Raw genomic sequence first — 19,478 nt, forward strand, 5'->3', positions numbered from 1 at the left:
GAATGCTCAAAAGAAAAATTAGCAGACTTTACCCAACTCCCCCAGCCCAAACCTAGGAACATGTTGGCTGTTCACTGCCTCTGGCTTATTTTAGTTCTGGTCAGGCTCAGAGAACTTGGCTTCTACATACATGAAGGTTTTTATTTCCAGATAAGTTTACCAAGCCAGCCCCCCAGAGGAGAAGGTTTACTTACATCACTGATGTAGAGTGCATTTTGGCGGGCTCGGATGAAATCCGGATGATCGGGAGGCAGGGTGTACCTGTGCCTGTCTTCAGAACCTCCAGCCTTGTACAGCCTCTGTGGGGCCAAAAGTCATTGAATGCAGGTCATACTGGAAGCAATGTCAAGAGCAATTCTTTCATCCATTATGGTACAGCAAAATTAAGGTCACTTATACATTAGAATGAAACCTACGTCATTGCACTGGAGGTAGCTGTTTTTGGCATGAATCAAACTCGGAGAGTCAGCCACAGCAGTGAACTTCAGACTTTCTGGCTTCTGACGGTACTTTATCTGAGAGGGGCAGGAGGCAACAAAAACAAACAAAGGAAAAAAAACCAGGAGATGTTTCTGTTAATGATATATGACAATTCCAGGAGTGTGTTAACTGGGGTAAAACATAAAAGACACTTTCCTGAGGCTGCTGTTCTGCTTTAGTGTCAGTTGCTCTTTCAGCTAGGGACTGGGGATGCCTTTGTATCAGGCACAGGACTTTTTTGTGAGTGTGTCTATGTGAGTGTGTGCACAAAAGACTTCCCACTAAAATTGACATGCAAAAAGCTTTTGAACACTACGCTTTTGACAGCTCATAATTTTTCTCCATTAATGCATGATACTGAGCAGGCAAATGCCCCTTCATTGTGGTTGTCAGTGCTGTATCTTTCTACACAACTTCCATAACCACCTGCTTAGAATTTCATAATGGAGTTTCCTGCATTTATTTATTCCTACATGTTTTGCCTATACTCTTGTGTTTCATTTGGAATGGAAAATATTCAGCAGGTGTCACACAGTGGACTTGCGTCTTCCATACTGCTTCTTGGTAACTTACACCTTGTATAAACAGGCTCCCACATCAAAAGGAAATGATAAGCTACATTCGTAAGTGTCATGTAACGAGGAGCCTTGATGGTAAACAATTCCTACAGACTTGCTATCCCATGAAAGATTTATCAGTTACCTCACTGATGAGCTCTCCAGCCTTCTTTACACTTTCTATCTGCGGAGATCTCAGAGCCATCCAACCAACTCCTTTCATGAAGTTCAGGTCTGATTTATAGCGATGCTGTTGAAAATGAAAATTGTTAACTATCAGTTTTGTATCCACAGCTATTAAGGTTTTTTAAAAAACTCCCTGGTTCATATTCACATTTGGAGGTATTTCATTTGCCATGCACATATCAGATCGTAAAGCCAAACTGTTTGCATTTGTTCGTTCCACCAGGAATTAAATAATGTATCATATGCAAGTTACAAGAGAAGGCCCCACGAGTGAATTAGTATGACTCAAAGCAGTAAGTAATAACCTGTTTGTACTGGGCGTAAAAGAATCTCTTTTGAAATAATTTTATGAGGTGAGTACAAGTCAGGAATACTAATTATTTTATCTGGTTCATGGTTCCTCGTTAACCCCATTTCTAGGAGGACACATTACTCTTTCTTTACTTACATTAAAGGCTTGCTTTTAGCTCCTAATCTATTAAAGAAAATCAGGCAGACCCAATAAAAAGCGAAAGTCGGCAAAGTGCCCACAATCCCAACAATCCTGACTTCACTTCAGAGTCATGGTGGCTCACTGTGTGACTTTAATCCAATCATCCAACCTTCATTTTTGTTCTCCCCTATATGTACAAAGGACATGACAATCAACTAACTCATGTGTGCCATACATTACTCTACTAGGCAGTGAGGGTATCAGGCAAAACCATCATCACCATTTGTTTGGATTCCTGATTTGGGGTTCTAAAGGTGAGAGCCAAGTGGTGAGGCTCTCCCTCACATCCTATCCAGTCCCTCATCCTATCTTGTCCCTCTCTAGGCAGGATCAGGAGCAGCCTGAGCTGCTGGTACATCCTACTACTGAGGCTGGTAGTGTCCAAAAGAAAGATTTTACCTCACTCTGCAGCATGTGGGCTCTTTTGGCCCACTTCATCTTCATGTCTTCGGGAAGTGCCGTAAATTCATGGAGTCTCTTTCTGTAGTCTTGATCACTTGCTAAGGCTTGGGCTTTCCTGGCATGGACTAGATTGACCATGTCCATGGGCAGATGAAACTGGGACCACACATCTTGGGATCCCTTCTTATACTCTTGTTCACTCTGTAATTTGGCGGCGTGCAAGCAGTGCAGCAACCTGGCGTCATCCAGAACACTTCTGGCACCAATGCATTTTCCTCTCTCCATCACAAAATTGTGTTTATATTGGTACTAAAAATTTAGAAAAAGGGGAAAAGAGAAAATGTGCCAAACTTAGACCAGCTATTCAACATAAATAACTTAAGATAAATTACTAAAACATCTATGTTTTCTGTAATACCAGTCAAAGTATGTAGCAGTAGAAAGAAATTGTTTGAATATCTCATTGCTCTCAAATTTAAATACCACAGGAGCTGCAACATTAAAGTTAAGTGCATCTCATTGCATTTTCTGAATATGCCCAAAACATTGATCATGTTTAACCTCAAATCATGTACTTTTATTATCTCTCTAAGAATTCTATTCCCATCAGAATAGAGAATGAGAATATGAGAGAAACAAACAAAAGACAGAAGAAAAAGAAATCTATACAAAAGCAAAACACCATGCACTCTGTAGCCTTCAGATTTGCAAATGCCACCCAGCTATTTTAAAGAGTAAATTCAGTTTTCCTGGAAAGAATAAGAACCAGCAACCCCTCATTCTCATCTTAGCTGGGACTATGACTCTCCCTGTGATCTTGCATTTATCCTCTCTGTGAAATAGTGATGATGATGATAATGCTTATTTATACAGCATCAACAGGGTGCTTAGAACTTTAAAGGGAAGGCCTGGGCCCTGAAGAGTTCATAATGTAGTTGAAATGGGATAATAACACTTATCTACCACACAAGAGAGTTGTGGGGATTAAATTACAGCATCTAATGTTTATAAAGTGCTTCCAAGATGAAGGGCCAAATTCAGATCTGTTGTAAGTGGATGTAATTCTATTACAGACTTGTACCCTCTAGAGCAGATCTGAAGCTGTAACCAAAAGCACTCTGCAAAATATGGTTAAGTACATATTATAAATTACAACTAGAAATGGTTGCTTCATTAAAGAAACAGGTGTGAAATATATTCATATTTTATCACGTAAGAGATAAAGTATGCAACTAAGTACCACATAAATGAAAACTTTTTCCATCTTCCTAGAATTTATTAAATATCTTGTGAAGAAGGGATGAACTTAGGCTTTCTGAGAAATGGGTATCACCATGTCTGAGTGTTTTGCATACAACAATCTAAATTATAGGATATTTATAAGAATAAGATTACTTGTATCTTCTATTTTAGAAGTTAAGGGGATACATATTTACAGGAATTTGCACTGATTTTTACTTCTTAACCAGACAGGGAACTCCTGATTTTTGGAGATTCAAAGAACCCTCAGCTTTTTCTGACTTCATTTAAATTTGGAAATACTAAACAGTTCCAAAAGTCAGCTCAAAACAGAATGCACAGAGTTAGTGAGCACTTCATGATATGAGGAGCCAACTGCCTGAAAAAGGGCAGAATCCCTTTTCTTTCTGTTTGCAAATACTTTAATTCATTTGCTATTTCCCACTGGAAGATGTTTAACCTGGCTTGGTTCCCGATTAGCAGCAATTCTTCCTCATCTTTTTTTTCCTAATTCACACAAAGAATCTCATTCATAAGTAATATATTCTGTCTCACACTTGTCTCACATGATTATGGAGTTGCTTTAATTCAGTAAAATCTGCTTTAGACATTGTTTTACATGAAGTTAACAGAAATTAGGCAAGAAGGGAGGTTGAATCATTCAACTCACATCACTGGCAATTTCTCTGGAGGCCCTGGCAGTCTGGAAGGGGAGTGCTTCCATTGTCAGCTTGTAGCCTTGAGCACGTAGATTATGCCAAGATTCTCTGTATTTTGCCTAAAGTAGGAAAGGCACATGTAGACTGCTGCTTTACTTTTAAATGCACAAAGGAACAAACAAAGGAACCATCTTTCATTTGTTATTCTGTGTTACAGTCTCATTCTTTATAATCAAAGGAATTTTTTTTAAATTATCTTTGGGAAATCCTACTAACTCAGACAAAACATGTCTCGTTCTTTATGTAGATTTAATTTACTCACAACTGTATACATGCTAATGAAGATTTAATTTGATTATAATCAAATCAAGGAAAGCATAAATAGAATAGACCTCAAATTTCCTATACTTATTCATCTTCCTTGCCACTGCACAATTCATCCTGCATCTGAAATAAGTTGTAAGAAATACAGAACAAATTCTTACATCACTGAGGTTGGCTGCATTTATTCTTGCCCGTGTAAACTCTGGCAGACCCAGTGTTGGTGTGTAGTGATGCTGACTGTCCTCTCCTGCTGCTTTATACAGGCGCTAGCAAAGAGATGAAAGAGACAACTGAAATTAATTTTCTGTCTTGTTTCAATAATACAACAGCAGTACTTAAGTTGTTAATGACTGTGACAACTGTAGTCAACCATCATTGAAAATAGCTGAGGATATCATTGAAACTGTGAAGTTTTTTTCTGAGCATAAAGATGTGGGGCTTTTGCTGGGCATAAAGGATATTTACACTAATTTTTATAAATATATGATGATGCCAAACCACTACATTCTCAGCCTGGCATTGTTATATTCCCAGCAAGGCAAAAGTAGACCTAAGAATGTCAAGGGCAACATGAATGTGTGTGAAATAAAAAAGGCAAATATTTCTGGTAGACTGGGCATATTTTCTAGTTTGAATTTTTTTCTTCAAGTTATTATATATGATTTTGATAATTTTTCTATAGGTTTTGGGGTTTTTTTCTGAATTTAGACCAGTGATTCTTCTCTAAAAAAGAAAAGGCTCTTTGAGAAGCCCTCAAAGATGGATCATACTATGCAAATGAGTTCCCTCTAGAACACCCCACAGTCCTGATTTTTGAGTCTCCATTTCATACAAAAAACTTGATAATGGAACTCTGTTGTTTGGATACTATGTGAGCTTTTTGAAAGAGATTGAATTGAAAACGGTATTAAATACTTGGGGAAAAAAAAAGTGATCTAACTGTGAAAAAGCACAAACCAGTGATGCTTTCACCTTTTTTTGATGCATTTTGCTTTCAGAACAGGGTTGTCTCTTACCCAGTTCTCCATCCCCAGCTTGCTGCATTTTGAAAAGCATATTTTCTGATTCACGTTAGGAGAGCCTACCTCATTAGCAATCATATTGCTGAATTTTGCATGAAGGAGGCCAGGAGAGTCTGTCACCGATGTGTACTTGAAGGAATGTGGCTGCTGACGATATTTACTCTGAGTTCACACACAAAGAAAAATGAGCAGAATAAGTAAATTGCCTTGTCAGATAAGGGATTTTTTCCAATTCTAGTGGAATTTCACTGCTTCTTGTGCTTAAAACTCTAGTTTGTCTATTGATCCTTAGACTAATTTACCTTTTGCTATTCTGAGTTAGGTGCATTCAAATTTCACAGGGAACATGAAAAGTAAATAAGGAAAAAGACATGAAAGAAAAGTGCTGCCGTGCTGAATATGCTGAAAACAGTAATGAGATTATTTCATCCCTTGGTGTCATTAACCCAGGGTAGTGGAATTAAAGCAAAGGCAATCCAGTCCAGAGAGAGAAGAAGCTGCACAAACTTACTGGATTTTTTGTGAAAAGGTTTCACCTGGCCTGTGGTCTGATGCCAGAATTGTGAACTAAACGACTACAAGATCACTGCAAGCAGGAACTTGTTCCTTAGAACACAATTCCTACTTTTCTTCATTTCACATCTATGTGAATATAGGCAAAAATGCAGGATTTAAAACTATAAGAAACTGTACGAAGAGAATATGACAGATGAAATAAAAGTCCAGTTACAGAGGAAGAAAAACGACAACACACAAAAGCAGCAGGTGAAAAAGAAGACCGACTGTAAAACAGGTGTAGAGATGAGGACTCTGTAATATTCTGGGCACTGCAAAGCTCATTCTAATTTTGGAGAAATAATACAAGGTATTTATTACAGATAGGCACAGCTTTACTTTTAGTTGAAAAAGCCCGTTTAAATTCCTAAATAAATAACATAAAATAAATACCTCCTGGGTCTGAAACACAGGAGAAAAGACTTGCAAAATAAGTTAGCAAAGTTTGCAAAGCCTAAAACTCCATCAGGTTCACCCATCTGCAGTTAGGACACGAGTGGAATGATCAAACGCAAGGGGAGGGAGTCTGGCATTATCCACTGAGTCACTTTGCCAGCCCAATCTAATAGAAAGACATCTGGCACACTCTTGTTCGTAGTGGAGAAATCAAACCCCTCTTTTGTTACCTCGCTGATGAGTTCAGAAGCTTTCTTCTTCCCTTCAATCTCCAGGGCCCCTGGGGTAATACATCCAACGCCTCGCATAAAGTTCATGTCGGAGCGATATAAATTCTAAGGAAAACCAAGCAGAAGTAATTACGAGTTTGCATTTGAGATGCCCTATATTTATTCACCCCAAAATATGCAATAACTCCATTAAAATTAGTATCTACCACAGAGAGTTTGTACACATTGCCCTAAGATCTTGTGTTTATGAATGTGTCTGTGTGAATACAGCCCTGGCAGATCTACAGCACAGATGCAGGATTCTGAGGACTACTGAGCCTCATGAACACCAAATGCTACTTGAACTTCTGTCTTCCATTTCTAACCTTGAAAAAACTTTTTTCAGGTACATGAATTTTCTTCATATATAATACATAAATCACAGGTAGATATTATTGATTTATAAATTTACATAAAATGAGACCAGTTTATAAAAACATAGGAAAATATGGGGTTTTTCTTTCTCTTTTAAGTAAGAGAAATTGCAGACAAACGAACCTTGATTTCTAACAGTTCTGAATGGTCATAATATAAGCAAGGAACACTAAGGAAAAATAGCACTGAACCACTGCATACACATCATTAAAATATTTTCCAGACCACCAAACCTAGCACTGACTTCCTGTAAATATTAATATTTCATAAGTTACCAATCGGTTCCTGATAAATACATTATAACAATATTATTTCATTTCATAATGAGATGGATGAGGAGTAGGATGGATGGAAACCTGCCTCAGAATCTCTGATTATGTGTAATCCAAATTAGGATTACACTTGTTTGGACACATCCTGTCATCTCTAAGTCTGTTTGCTGATATGTTAAGGTGATATATAGTAGCATTTTGTGGCCAGGTAGGTTTTTAAGATACAGCCCCTCCTGAGGACTGAAGGGGCAATGTGATCTATGAAAAGCCCTTTGTTCAAGGCTCTGCCTACAGATTTGTAAGGCATTATTAAGTTAATTTTACTCAAGACTATGTAGGGAGTTAAGCTCATCCTTAGAATTTCAATGGATGTGTCTTGGGCCAGAGCTTATAAGTATCCTACAAATTCAATCTTTCTTGTGAAAGTACACATGAAATTTCACCCAGATCCAAATCAAGTTGTAAACACCAGTTGGTAAAGGGTTTGCATTGTTAGAAAGACCTTAAAAAGGTTATTTTTACCAACTGTCCAATCATCCTCACTTGCAAACCCTTCTCTACCCAGTCGTCAAAGACTACTTTATCTCTAGTTTCTACTAGACTTTATTCTTTCTACTATTCTATTCAACTATTCTTTCTTTATTCTTTCTACTACTTTATCTCTAGTTTCTCTAGTTTCTACTAGACTTTATTCTCCAGTTTCCACTAGATACTCTAGTAGTATCTCTACTACACATTGTTCCGCTGCGCAGTGAGACGAACGCCTCATTCCTCCATGTAATCGAAGGGGAACAGCCATTGTTTATCCCTCAGCTCTGCCCAAACACTTGCTGCCAGCTGTCACGAGCTGGAGCAGAGCTGCTTTGCCCCAGAACCAGCAGGAAGCACGGCAGTGACACGCTGCAGTCACCTCACTCTGCAGTCTGTGGGCGTTCTGGGCGCAGCGCAGCCTCAGGTCGTCGGCCAGAGCCGTGTAGTGGTGGAGCAGCTGCCTGTACTCCTGCTCGCTGACCAGCGACTGCGCCCTCCTGGCGTGCACCAGGGGCATCATATCCAGAGGCAGGTGGAACTGAGACTTCGTGCCCTCAAAACCTTGCTTGTATTTCACCTATCAAGCGAGAAAGAGATCACATAGATATCACGGCAAAGTAATTAAAATTCAGGTTTTGATCAGGAGAGACGTTCCTCGTATTTCTTCCATTTTGCAGTATAAATTATTCTTTTTAAAACAAGCTCCCTAACTTGTTTAACCATACTGTGAAAGATCAATAATTATAATTAGAATATGTGGCAGCCTATACTTCATCAAAAAGTAGCCATCTATATTATAATAAACTGAGATTATTTATTTGTTAAAACTTGATACATTGAATCTATAAAATTAAGCAAACTGGCAAGAGAAGTCCTAATTTACTGCATTTTTTTAAAGTACCACAAGAAGAGGCAGCTCCTGCCCAAGTAAAACATGCAAGCAGGTTATTTGTTGATTTGGCCAGTTTAGTTTCATAATTCTAGACTAATGTTTAGTGCTGGGTTGGTTTTTTTTTTTACTTCTTGTCTCTGTCCAAGAGAAGAAAGGTGCAGAAATCTTCAAAAAACTTTTTTCACATGACATTTCCCAATCAGATTATGCAAATTTGAGATGTTCAGGCTGTTCACCAGGATAATGAATATCCAGAGTTATTGGAGTCATCAAATGACTTAGAGTAACCTGACAGATGGATGAATTCTTCAAACACTTTCTACTAGCTGTTCGTCTAAGCCTGCCATCAGTACAAGACCAAGCACTTCTGAGAACCATGAACACACTCCCATATATTTCACTGCTTTCTGGATCAAGCCAGTCTTCAAAATGCAGTGAAGAGTTACAATTCTTATAAGCAAACAACAAATGATGTCATTCTTAGCACATGTCAAGACCAAGTGGGAATCGTTCCCCAACCAAAAAAGTCCAGCTTGAAATTCCATAAACTCATTCATCCTTTGGTCTTCCAGAAAAACAATAAATTGAAAATCAACACTGAATTACTAATTTCATTTACTTCTGTACAAAGACCAGTGATAATTCTCATTTAGACCTGCTTCTGAGTAATGCTTTCACAGAGTAAAATATTCTGTGATAGGCAGTGGGGGTACGAAGCAGAGGAGTGTGAAGCTGGAACAGAGGCTTCTTTTACTGTCAAATTAATGTTACTCTAAATAACGTAGAAGAATGGCAAGAATATCACAATTATATTAATATATCTGGAAAGTGGGACAGAAAGCCTAAGTTTAAAATAAGTAGGCTATTCCACAGCTAGTCCACAGCTACGTGCATCTTCCTTGAGGAACTATTCTCAGTTAGGAAACCAATTCAAGAATGCCCCTATCCTCTTCCTTGTACTTACATCACTCTGCAGAGATGTTGCACGGACTGAATGAGCAATATGAATGTCACCATCCAGGCCACATGAGCCAGCCATCTGCCCTTTCATTTTCTGAAAGGCCTCCTTATATTTGTGCTAAAAAGGAAGCAGGAAGAGAAATGTGGGTAGGAGTAAAGAGAAGTATTAGTCCAGCTGTTAATATCTGAATAAAAGGGCTTTCATAAGATAGCCAATTCTGACAATATTCAGTACAATAGTAAATCTGAATGAAGCTTTAGTGGGCTCTAGGAGGACCTCACCCAACTGCAATCCCTGTGACTGTGCAGTCTCTGCAGCAGGTAAACTGTTCAGCTTTGCTTTCACAAACCTGCCTTTGCTTATTTAACAAGAGCAAAGCATTTTGGAGGCTGCACTTCCGAAAGCAACGCTAACTAGTCTGAGGAGACGTCTCCCAGATGCAGAGCTGGCTGGACATGCTGTTCCCATGAAAAGTCACTCAGCAGGGCAGATGCAGTCTGGATTGACTGGCATGTCCTACTGGACAGCATCAGCAGCAGGTTCACGTACATCACTTATGATTTCACCCGAAGCCTTTGCTGCCTGGAAGGGGATGGCATCCAGTTTCAGCTGATAGCCACCATCTCTCATCCTTCTCCAGGACTCCTTGTAACGAGTCTAGGAAATACAGAACAGAAATAAAGAAGAGTTGCTGTTCAGAGGGTTGACATTGCAGCATTATTGAGACCCTAGAATTGTTACCAGATGAGTTTCATTCTATTCTAATGCAGAGGGCAAACACAAATGAAACCATCGAAGCACAACAGGAATTATTGCAAGACAAATGTCCATTAGCAAATACTATCTATTTGATCATTCTTAATCTTTCTAATGTAGGTGAAGTTGAATAAGAAGTTTGATTTCTCACATTACTTCAGAAGTATTTAGAACATACCATAGAATGATCATATATGGGGGAAATGAAAGAAATCTAGTATGATTTCCTATTTAGGAGAAACAGTGAAGCACTATCAACATTTCCACTTTCCTTTAAAATATTAAAAGTCAGGTTTATACCTCACTGATATTCATAGCATTTAATTTGGCCTGCAGGATTTCAGGAAGATCTGTTGTTGGTGTGTACTGATGCTTTATACTCTCTCCATGCTCCTTGTACAGCCTCTGCAAACAGAGATGAATTTCAGTAGCAAGTACTCTCTACATGTTCAATCATTAGTTCAAACAAAAACATTAACAATTAAGTTTAAGGAAAGCAAACACTACAGAGGCTTAATAAATACAGGTAATTGTATCAGTCAAAATGGATTCAAAAGCCTTTGGGATCTGATACACTTATCAGCTAGAGTATGCTAGAGAGGAGCTCCTTGAAGTTTTGAGTGTGTAAATCAATGTATATGAAAATTTAGATATCTTAATATTAATTTGATAAAACTTCTAACATATGTGGTTGGGAAGAAGATAAATAAACAGTAGTTATTAAGGGTATGCAGCAATGAGTGGCCCACTAACACTTTGAAATTCCACAGAAATACAGGGAGTTGAAGACTCCCAAACACCTCTCCAAAGGTGTTCAATTTTAGCAGATAAATTGGATGGTAATTATTTGTGCAATTACTCCAAATTTATCTCCAGAGTCAGTTGCAAAGGGTGCTCAATAGTCAATGGGAAGAGATTGCAACACCTCAGAGTGTGATTTATCCCATCACAGAAGAGGTGTCTGTGTGTGCCACTCACATCAACCCTTGGAGGAAGAGCACAGAGCTGGCCCAGGACCAAATAACTTTCAGATGTCTGCAGACAGGTAAGAGGAGTTCCATGCAATTAACTGGAACTGGAACTTCCCCTACAATGGCTATGCAGATTTCTCCTTCTCATATTACTTTTCCTTACTAGCCTAGTTTTCTTCTTTCATTGACGCCACAACTTTCAGATGGGTACAGACAGACACTTTTCTTTCCTTGGCCTTAGATCTGACCCATGTCTGCAGCAACTGACTTGCCTTTTGCAGGCTATTATTTCTCCAGGAGAGTTTGAGACCCTCTAGATTAGAATGGACTCCTCCATTTCACCTGTCTGACACTTTTTTAGCAGCTGGCCCCACTTGTATTGCAGCTCTCTAAGAGGAAAATTAATGAGAGCTCCATGTGTGAAGAAGTAGAACACCAGACTGATTTTGACTGTGGCTCAGTGAAACAAAATTACTTATATTTATCCTGCCTGAGATGTAAGCCTTTTGGATCTTATTAATTAAACCAAAGGCAGAGACACCAAAAGTATTACAATAGCATGTGTTTTACACAAAGTCTTTCATCTTCTCCTTCACTTTAAAAATATCTATTTTCAAAATAAAACATCCTCTCATGTTTGAAACTTGTCTTTTTTGAGTGACTTTTGCTTATTATTCACTTCTGTATTATCCCAGTTAAGTCTACAATATTTTTAAATCGCTCTTCTATTAAAAATAAACATGTTTAAACACCAAACAGCCTCAATCCTTCCCTTTAAGGTTTCCCCTCCTGGATTTCTCTCTCAGCAGGATGACAGCTTGAAATAATTTATTTTTCCTTCCTTGTCATGCTGCCTTACGTTTTGTTTCCAAAGAATACACAGAAACTGAAATTTGAAAGATCTGTCTGAAAAGGGGAAAGAACCCCAGACATGTTCTTCCTTAATCAATATCAGAAGGCCAAAATTCTTTAAAGGTCAAAGGTCAGTCTTACTCCTAAATTTTACTTCTAAAGATAAGTGGGACAGAAAGTGCTTTCTGTATGAAAATCCCATTCACTTCTGGGGGATCTCTTCCCAATCTAAGTTAGAAACATGCTCTTTGTGGGATGCACCACACCAGAATACAGAAGTTTCATGGTTCCAAAGGATAATCTCAGAGAAAGAAAGAGAGAGAAAGCCAGTGCTTCAATCAGGTCGTTCAAAGAGGATACCACTCTTATAATCATAATGTATATACATTATAACTTACATCCACAGCCTGGTTATAACTAATTCTAGCCTGGATCATCTCAGGAGTGTCTTTAATACTGGTAAACTTCAAAGCATATGGATGCTGACGGTACTTCTTCTGTTGAGCAGAAAAAGATCAAAGCTGTGAATTTTGTGCTGCTCTTTCATGCTATTTGAAAGAGAAAAATCATAGGTTGCTGGAGATTAGAGTGAATTTGTGAACATAATTATTATTCCTCTTTCCTCATCTTTATGTCCTAGGTACTTTCAGATTAATATTTGTTTCAATTCAACAATAACCTTTTGCCAATTAATATTAATCCTTAAATATAAGAAAAATATTTCAAAATCAGGTTCTGCTTACCTAAATACTCCAGAACTCAGGATTTTAAAATCTTTTCTACATTACTTCAAATAGAGTATGACCAATTGTATTTTTCATTTCCAGTTCCTTTAGCAAGGAATGATAGACAATTGTAGTGTTTTAATAATGGCAACTATTTAACTTATTGGTTAGGGGTTTAGGTTACCTCCTTAAACCTGCAGCAAATTCGTGCAGTGGTTGACACAGTACCTAATTGTTATGGCATATCTTCTAGATAATGACATTAATTTTGCTTGCTGTTAAGAACTCATAGTAGCTTCTGAGAGTTTCTTGGTTTTGTTATATATACATAATTAAGGTGTAGGCAGTTCAGTGGAAAAAATGACAGTTTTCCCATTTGGACAGGCCACTAAAAGCTACCCTTCCTGCAGGAGTTGTCTTAAATCCATCAATCCATACCTTTATCACTTCTCCAAATACCACATAATAAATTTTCCAAATGCATGAGATAAACTCATGGCTTGTCATTTTCCTTTAAACTGAGCTGTGACCCACACAAGTTTATTTGAAGCAACATCTTGACCCTTCGAAGACTAAAAATACCAATGTAAAACACACAAACACTTTAATGCATTATAAACTTATAAGTAATGTTTTGGTTTCCAAAAGTAATATCCTAAAACTGAGCAATCTTACTGAGTTTAACAGGGAACAAAAGTGGTTTATGCCTTGTCTTAATCAAATTTGGAGACAAAGCAGAGTTGACCAGAACATCTCTGCAAAAAATTGCTAGAGAGGCAATTGTTTTTTATGATATATGGTCACTATGTGTATGAAAGGACAAGGCTCAGAGCAACTTAACATTACTTAGTACTCACAAAAAGGTTGAGATGAGCAGCCTAGGGAGTCAAATTTCTACTCAGCAGTTTTCACTATTGAAACACCCAAATGGAATTCACAGTTACTATTCCAGCTGGCATTACTGTGGAAGCTTTTATAAAGCTACCTTGCTTGACACTAGCTGAGGATTTCATTTATTGTGCCTAAAAAATCATCCTTCTTCACAATGGATGATTACATGGGGGGGAAAAATAGTGTTAGCAATCAGCCAGTTGTGAAAGGATGACTATTTTTCTGAGACACCACAGACTGAATGGACACATGATTCCTGCATTACAGTTATTGAAAAATCACAGGATTCAATCTCTTACAACAACAGATCTGGCCAGCAGGACTACCTCTGAAATAACAGAAACAGAATACTATGAACCTTTTAACCATTTACACCAGAACTTCATTTGGCCTCATTGGACAGGCACAAAATATTCTGGAGTCTGACTTCTCCTGTAAGTGATATTGGTTATAGGGAGAAATAAGGAGTTGATAGATAACTGCAGACAGAGATATCTATATGAATTTCAATGAATATATATGAAAAACGAGCAAGAAGGAAACGTGTATCTGTTACAAAAGGAGGTTCTGGGTCCAATGGCTCCATCTTTTCATCATCTCTCCTGTTTTGGTTCATTAAAAAGGTAGGCTAGTGGGTAGCAATTGAGCACTGTTTGATTGCCATTATTATTCATAATATCATTTGTCACCTACTTTGTTTTTGCAAAGGCTATATGGACTCCTACTGGCATGTGTTTGGTATCTGGTTTCCCTCTAATTACCAGTCCTATCCCTGGTTTTGAGGGCTTTCATGTGGTATGCCTTTTTCTTTCCCCTTTGAGTGGAAATTATTTTAATTTTATACAGACATTTTGCACGCATTATGCAGCAAATTCTGTTACATGCTGTCATGAAATCTCACCTCACTAATGAGTTCTCCTGCCTTCTTAGCCTGTTCCACATTTAATGACCCAGTGGCTATCCATCCAGCTCCTTTCATCCAGTTCAGATCTGCTCTGTATCGGTTCTGACAAAGAAAAGAAAATGTCCTATTGTTGGTGTTCACACACTTAAAATGCCATTAAAGGATTCAGACATCTCCAGAACAACAATGAAGTCAAATTAGTGCCTGCTTTTGTTTTTTTCACTATTGCACAGTTGCAAGGAAAGCAAAAAAAATACAGAATGAAATAGAAGTATAAGGACTCACCAGCACTTGTGCAATATGCCTTGCAAGGTAATTTTTAAAAGTGGTCTACACCTTACTGTTGTTTGCAATTTTTACTCTAACTACAGTTTTATTGCATATGGAACACTCTTTAAAAGATCATCTGTGACTTGCAATAAAAAGAAAATGACACTTAGCATTTCCCAAAGCATACCCTTTTGTTTTACTGGAGAGAAAGCATTTTGGGTTGTTTGTTTTTCCATATGTCTTTAAGGAAAAAGAGTACAGCAGCAATTCTCACTTTCCTCACAAAATCTCTCCTACCAACAGTACTGCATTTCAAATGTAAGGCAGGTTTCTCAAGGATGTCACAAAGGTTTCAGCAGTCATACCTCAACAAGGCCTTACACATTTCTGTCTCAGTCTTCTTGAAAAGTTCTGACTTACAACCTCAGAATGGAAAGCATAACTTAACTGTTTACAGTATCAGACAGTTCATCTGATGGTTACATGTGGTCTCCATATGGAATTTTATCACCAATTTTATCACCATACATTATTTAACCTCCCTGCACATTAGGAAACAAAAATAAATGTACACCATATAGGAATCCTAGTGTTTTATTGGCATTTGAAGTAGGCTTTGAAGAAGCCATGCTCATAAACAGAGTTATAACCCTCCTCAGAAACATTGCATAATTAAGTACACCTCTCGAGGAAATAAGTGGTTAATATTTACTGTTAATATTCACTGTTTAATAGCTGAAAAATTAGGTGCATAAAGGTGTCATGGCATTACAAGCATAAATGTCTGAATAAAGCCAGCCCTAAGTGGGCTGGGAATGGGCAGGATGAAAGAGGGTTGAAAGAGGAGAAGCTTTGGACTTACATCACTTTGCAATCCATAGGCCCACTTGGCCCATGCCACTTTCCTGTCAGTAGGCAGGGCTGTGTACTGGTGCAGAGAGGTCTTGTATCCTATATCTGTGGCCAGATTCTGAGCCTTTTTGGCATGAACAAGGTTAACCATATCCATGGGGATCTGGAACTGGCTCTTGGTGCCCTCAAAGGCCTTCTTGTACTCCAGATCACTCTGCAGCTTTGACATCTGCAGGGAGTGAGCCATCTGCGAATCTTCCTCCACAGCCTTTACTCCAATGAGCTTACCCTTCATCTTCTCATAACCCTCCTTATATTTAACCTGTGAAGAAGAAAACAGACCAAGAGTTAATGATTTAGGCTGCCAAACTGACAGCTCTGCTGGGAGCAAAGCAATGGTCTGCCATTGGTGTGGCATGCTGGGTCCTCAGTACAAAGATCATTTGCAAACAAGAAATTGAATGCCTTAGAAATTAGTGTCTATAAAGAATAAGCCATTTTTTGATAATAATATGTTCATAAAAACCTGTAAGAAATATTTTCTTTTTGATTCTCTCTAGAAAAACAACATTCTTCAGGCATAGAGGTCAGAAGGTTCTTTCAGGAATTTTCTAGCCAGGCAGAGGCAGAGATGTATTAAGTTATGATGTTTCACAGGAGATTTCCACTTCATTTTGAGTTCTAAAATTCACCCTCAGGTCAAAATGAGAATAGGAAAACACAGTCAGCATGTGGGGAAAAGCTCTGAATTGCTCAGAGCAACCCTTCTGACTAATTACAGAATGCCAATCACCCAGACAACTCCTCCATCGCTCCTTAGCATGAATCGAGTGAGGGTGGCTCAGGGCACTGAGACATATGTGACACATCCCCAACACTAGCAGCAACCTGGACTGTCAGCTGTCCTGAGAAAAAGGAGGCTGATGGAGACCATACTCACATCACTTGCCAGATCCCTCTTTGCCTTAGCTGTCAAGAATGACAAAGCATCCAAACGAAGCACAAATCCTTTTTCCTTCTGCTTCTCCCAGCTACTCCTGTAGAGTTTCTAAAGAGATGACAACAGCACAGTTTCTTTATTATTTTCAATCCTTTCTATTTCTTCTATAGTCACAGTGAAAGCTCTCAAGTAATGAGTCCCTCCTGTACTCCATGCCCAGAAACAGTATGGCTACAGATCAGAACCTGGTGTCCTCCCTTAAAAATTCTGTAACTGTGGATGCTGTGGTTACTGAAACCCCAATATCTCACTGGTTCCAGCGAAACTGTCAGTGTGCCACTTGCCTGGAAGAGTGTGAAAAATGCACAGCTCCAAACTCTAGAAGTGGCAGGTCTTCAGAACAGCAGATTTGACCACAATTTATTAGGAGCATGGGATTAAATTTCAAGATTTTAAATCTAAAACATGAGGACCTTCTCTGAGAAAGAACATAACTTTCACATACATAACTATTCACAGGAGTGAAGGAATCACACAGTACCTCACTGATATTGGCAGCATTTGCTTTGGCCAGCATGAAGACAGGGTCATCTTTGCTGATGGTGTACTGATGAAGAAACTGCTCTTTCCCTGACCTGTAGGCAACCTGAACACAGGAAGCAAAGCAGAGTCAACAAGCAGTACTCCACATTTAATGTTGAAAGAATAGTGGTTAAAACATTCCAATTATCTAAAGATTTGTAAGGGTTAACTTATTTGGGAAAATTATTCTTTAGCATCTTGAACTTCTGTGTTAAATATAGAGTTAAAAACTGACCTACAGAGTCAGGTTGAATAAACTACTCATGGTTAAATTTCAAGGAAGATGTGAAACAGCACATATATCAGGATATTTTATTTCCCAAAGTTAGCTACTTATCTAGGTATAAGGCTGACAGCAATTCATACTCTATACAAAATGCATGCAAGAGCATATTTCACCCAGTGTTAAACTGCAGCAACTTCTTGCTAATAGGACACAGAAACAGAGAATTCTAGGCATGAAATGAAGAATACTATCAATTGAATCTGCAGAGAACATTTGTGACCTAAATGTAATTGCTGACACAACACTCCAGTGAGGACTAACATTACAACTTTGAATGAAAACATCAAGGACCTTTTATGTTTGGAGTAGAAATCATCCCCATTTTATATCCCAGGGCTACAACAGCAGAGAAATTAACTGCTCTGTTTTAGCCCATGAAGTTCTTGGAGGAGCTGTTGAAAACTAGGAAAATATGCCCCATTCACAAAGTGCTACATTTCTTACATCCCACAGAAAAAGAAGCCCCTACTGTAAAGCTCAAAATCTATGGTTACTATTTTGTTTTCAGCACACAAGAGATAAGCACACAAGAGATTCCCAACGGTGCTGGATTTTTGTTGCTGTTGTTCTAGTTCAAAGAATTCAAGGAGAGAACTAATCAAATAAACGAATAAAACCCCTTAGAATTAATCTGAAGAAACTTTATACATTGAAAGGCTTTATGACTGAGGGCTCTCTTACCATCACACTGTGTCATATGTCAGGAATGACCACATTGTGCCTAAGCTGCTTGCAAAGAGACAAATTCAGTCAAGGACTCACATCACTTTGAAGTTCCTGGCTTTTCTTGGCGTGCTTGATCTGAGAACTGTCAGCCACACTGGTGAACTTCAGAGCATCAGCCTTCTGCCTGTACTTTTTCTGCAGCAAATTAAAGCAAGTTACACAAAATTTTCTACAGTACTTGCCCTCCCCTAAAAATGTATCACTTTTAAAAAGAACATGAGTGACAGAGCCAGAAGTGCCCTGTAAATTCCTAGGAGAGTTTTAGCACAGGAATCAATAAGATAAGCTTCCAAGAACTACCCACTGCTGGTACATTGAGGTGAGGAGGGCAGTGCACAAGTGTGTGCCAAATGCACTACTGCTGACACTGCAGGAATGAATATCTTTGGTGTCACATGTGCTGACTACATCTCTTACAGGACCTGGGCTGCACACCAACCAGTGAGTGGTGTTCAACCTGGGCATGACTTAGGACAGGAACCAAGAGAGCTGATAGGCCACACAGTCATTGTTACTATCTCATTTCCTTACAAGAGACTTCTCAAGCACATGCATGGATGGTTCAAACCACTGAACATATCTTACTGAGATATTTTTAAGTTATTAAGATGATAATTAAATTAGAGCGAGCAGTTTCAGAGTCCTGAAAGTAACTTGAATTCAAAATCTTGCTCTTTTCAAAGCAGAGCTAGGCATAGACATTGCAGTCAAGCCCTTCTGGAATGAACAGCTATGAGACACCTCCACAAGGCAATATTTTTTCCCATCTCTGGCTCAAGTCTCAGAGATGGGAAAAAATATTGTTCTTTTTTCATCCTCTGGTGCTTATATAAAATCTATTTGAATGGACAAATGTGCATAGAAACTAATATTTTTAGTCTGGTAAATAAGACTGTCCATAGTTTCATTCCATTTTGCATTTTGTTTTACATCTGAAACACACTGAGGTGAATGGAAAACTTTAATTCACTTCATAATGCTTTAGAACAGGCCTGTTTTAAATTGATGTCATTGCCTAAACCTTTTGCACCCCTCATTTGAAAGCAAGCTAAGCATCCTTTCTTTCCTTGAGATAGTACAAGGAAAGGCAGGACTCTGTTTCAAGACCAC

At 38.4% G+C, this 19,478-nt stretch overlaps 1 protein-coding gene across 1 annotated transcript in view; it reads right to left on the minus strand.

Annotated features, from left to right (window-relative positions):
• Positions 1-19,478, minus strand: part of NRAP (nebulin related anchoring protein) — a 47,038-nt gene that overhangs the window by 4,397 nt on the left and 23,163 nt on the right. The window contains exons 21-38 of the mRNA XM_058028953.1: positions 18,405-18,503; positions 17,316-17,420; positions 16,775-16,882; positions 15,845-16,156; positions 14,710-14,814; positions 12,591-12,689; positions 10,670-10,774; positions 10,163-10,270; positions 9,617-9,730; positions 8,140-8,337; positions 6,544-6,648; positions 5,426-5,524; positions 4,502-4,606; positions 4,028-4,135; positions 2,116-2,427; positions 1,183-1,287; positions 417-515; positions 195-299 (exon numbers count right to left, since the gene is read on the minus strand). Of these exons, the coding sequence (XP_057884936.1) occupies positions 195-299; positions 417-515; positions 1,183-1,287; positions 2,116-2,427; positions 4,028-4,135; positions 4,502-4,606; positions 5,426-5,524; positions 6,544-6,648; positions 8,140-8,337; positions 9,617-9,730; positions 10,163-10,270; positions 10,670-10,774; positions 12,591-12,689; positions 14,710-14,814; positions 15,845-16,156; positions 16,775-16,882; positions 17,316-17,420; positions 18,405-18,503 (2,391 nt within the window). The remainder of the gene's footprint in view (positions 1-194; positions 300-416; positions 516-1,182; positions 1,288-2,115; positions 2,428-4,027; positions 4,136-4,501; positions 4,607-5,425; positions 5,525-6,543; positions 6,649-8,139; positions 8,338-9,616; positions 9,731-10,162; positions 10,271-10,669; positions 10,775-12,590; positions 12,690-14,709; positions 14,815-15,844; positions 16,157-16,774; positions 16,883-17,315; positions 17,421-18,404; positions 18,504-19,478) is intronic.

The sequence above is a fragment of the Melospiza georgiana genome, chromosome 8 (assembly GCF_028018845.1).
Source record: "Melospiza georgiana isolate bMelGeo1 chromosome 8, bMelGeo1.pri, whole genome shotgun sequence".
Taxonomy (NCBI): Eukaryota; Metazoa; Chordata; class Aves; order Passeriformes; family Passerellidae; genus Melospiza; species Melospiza georgiana.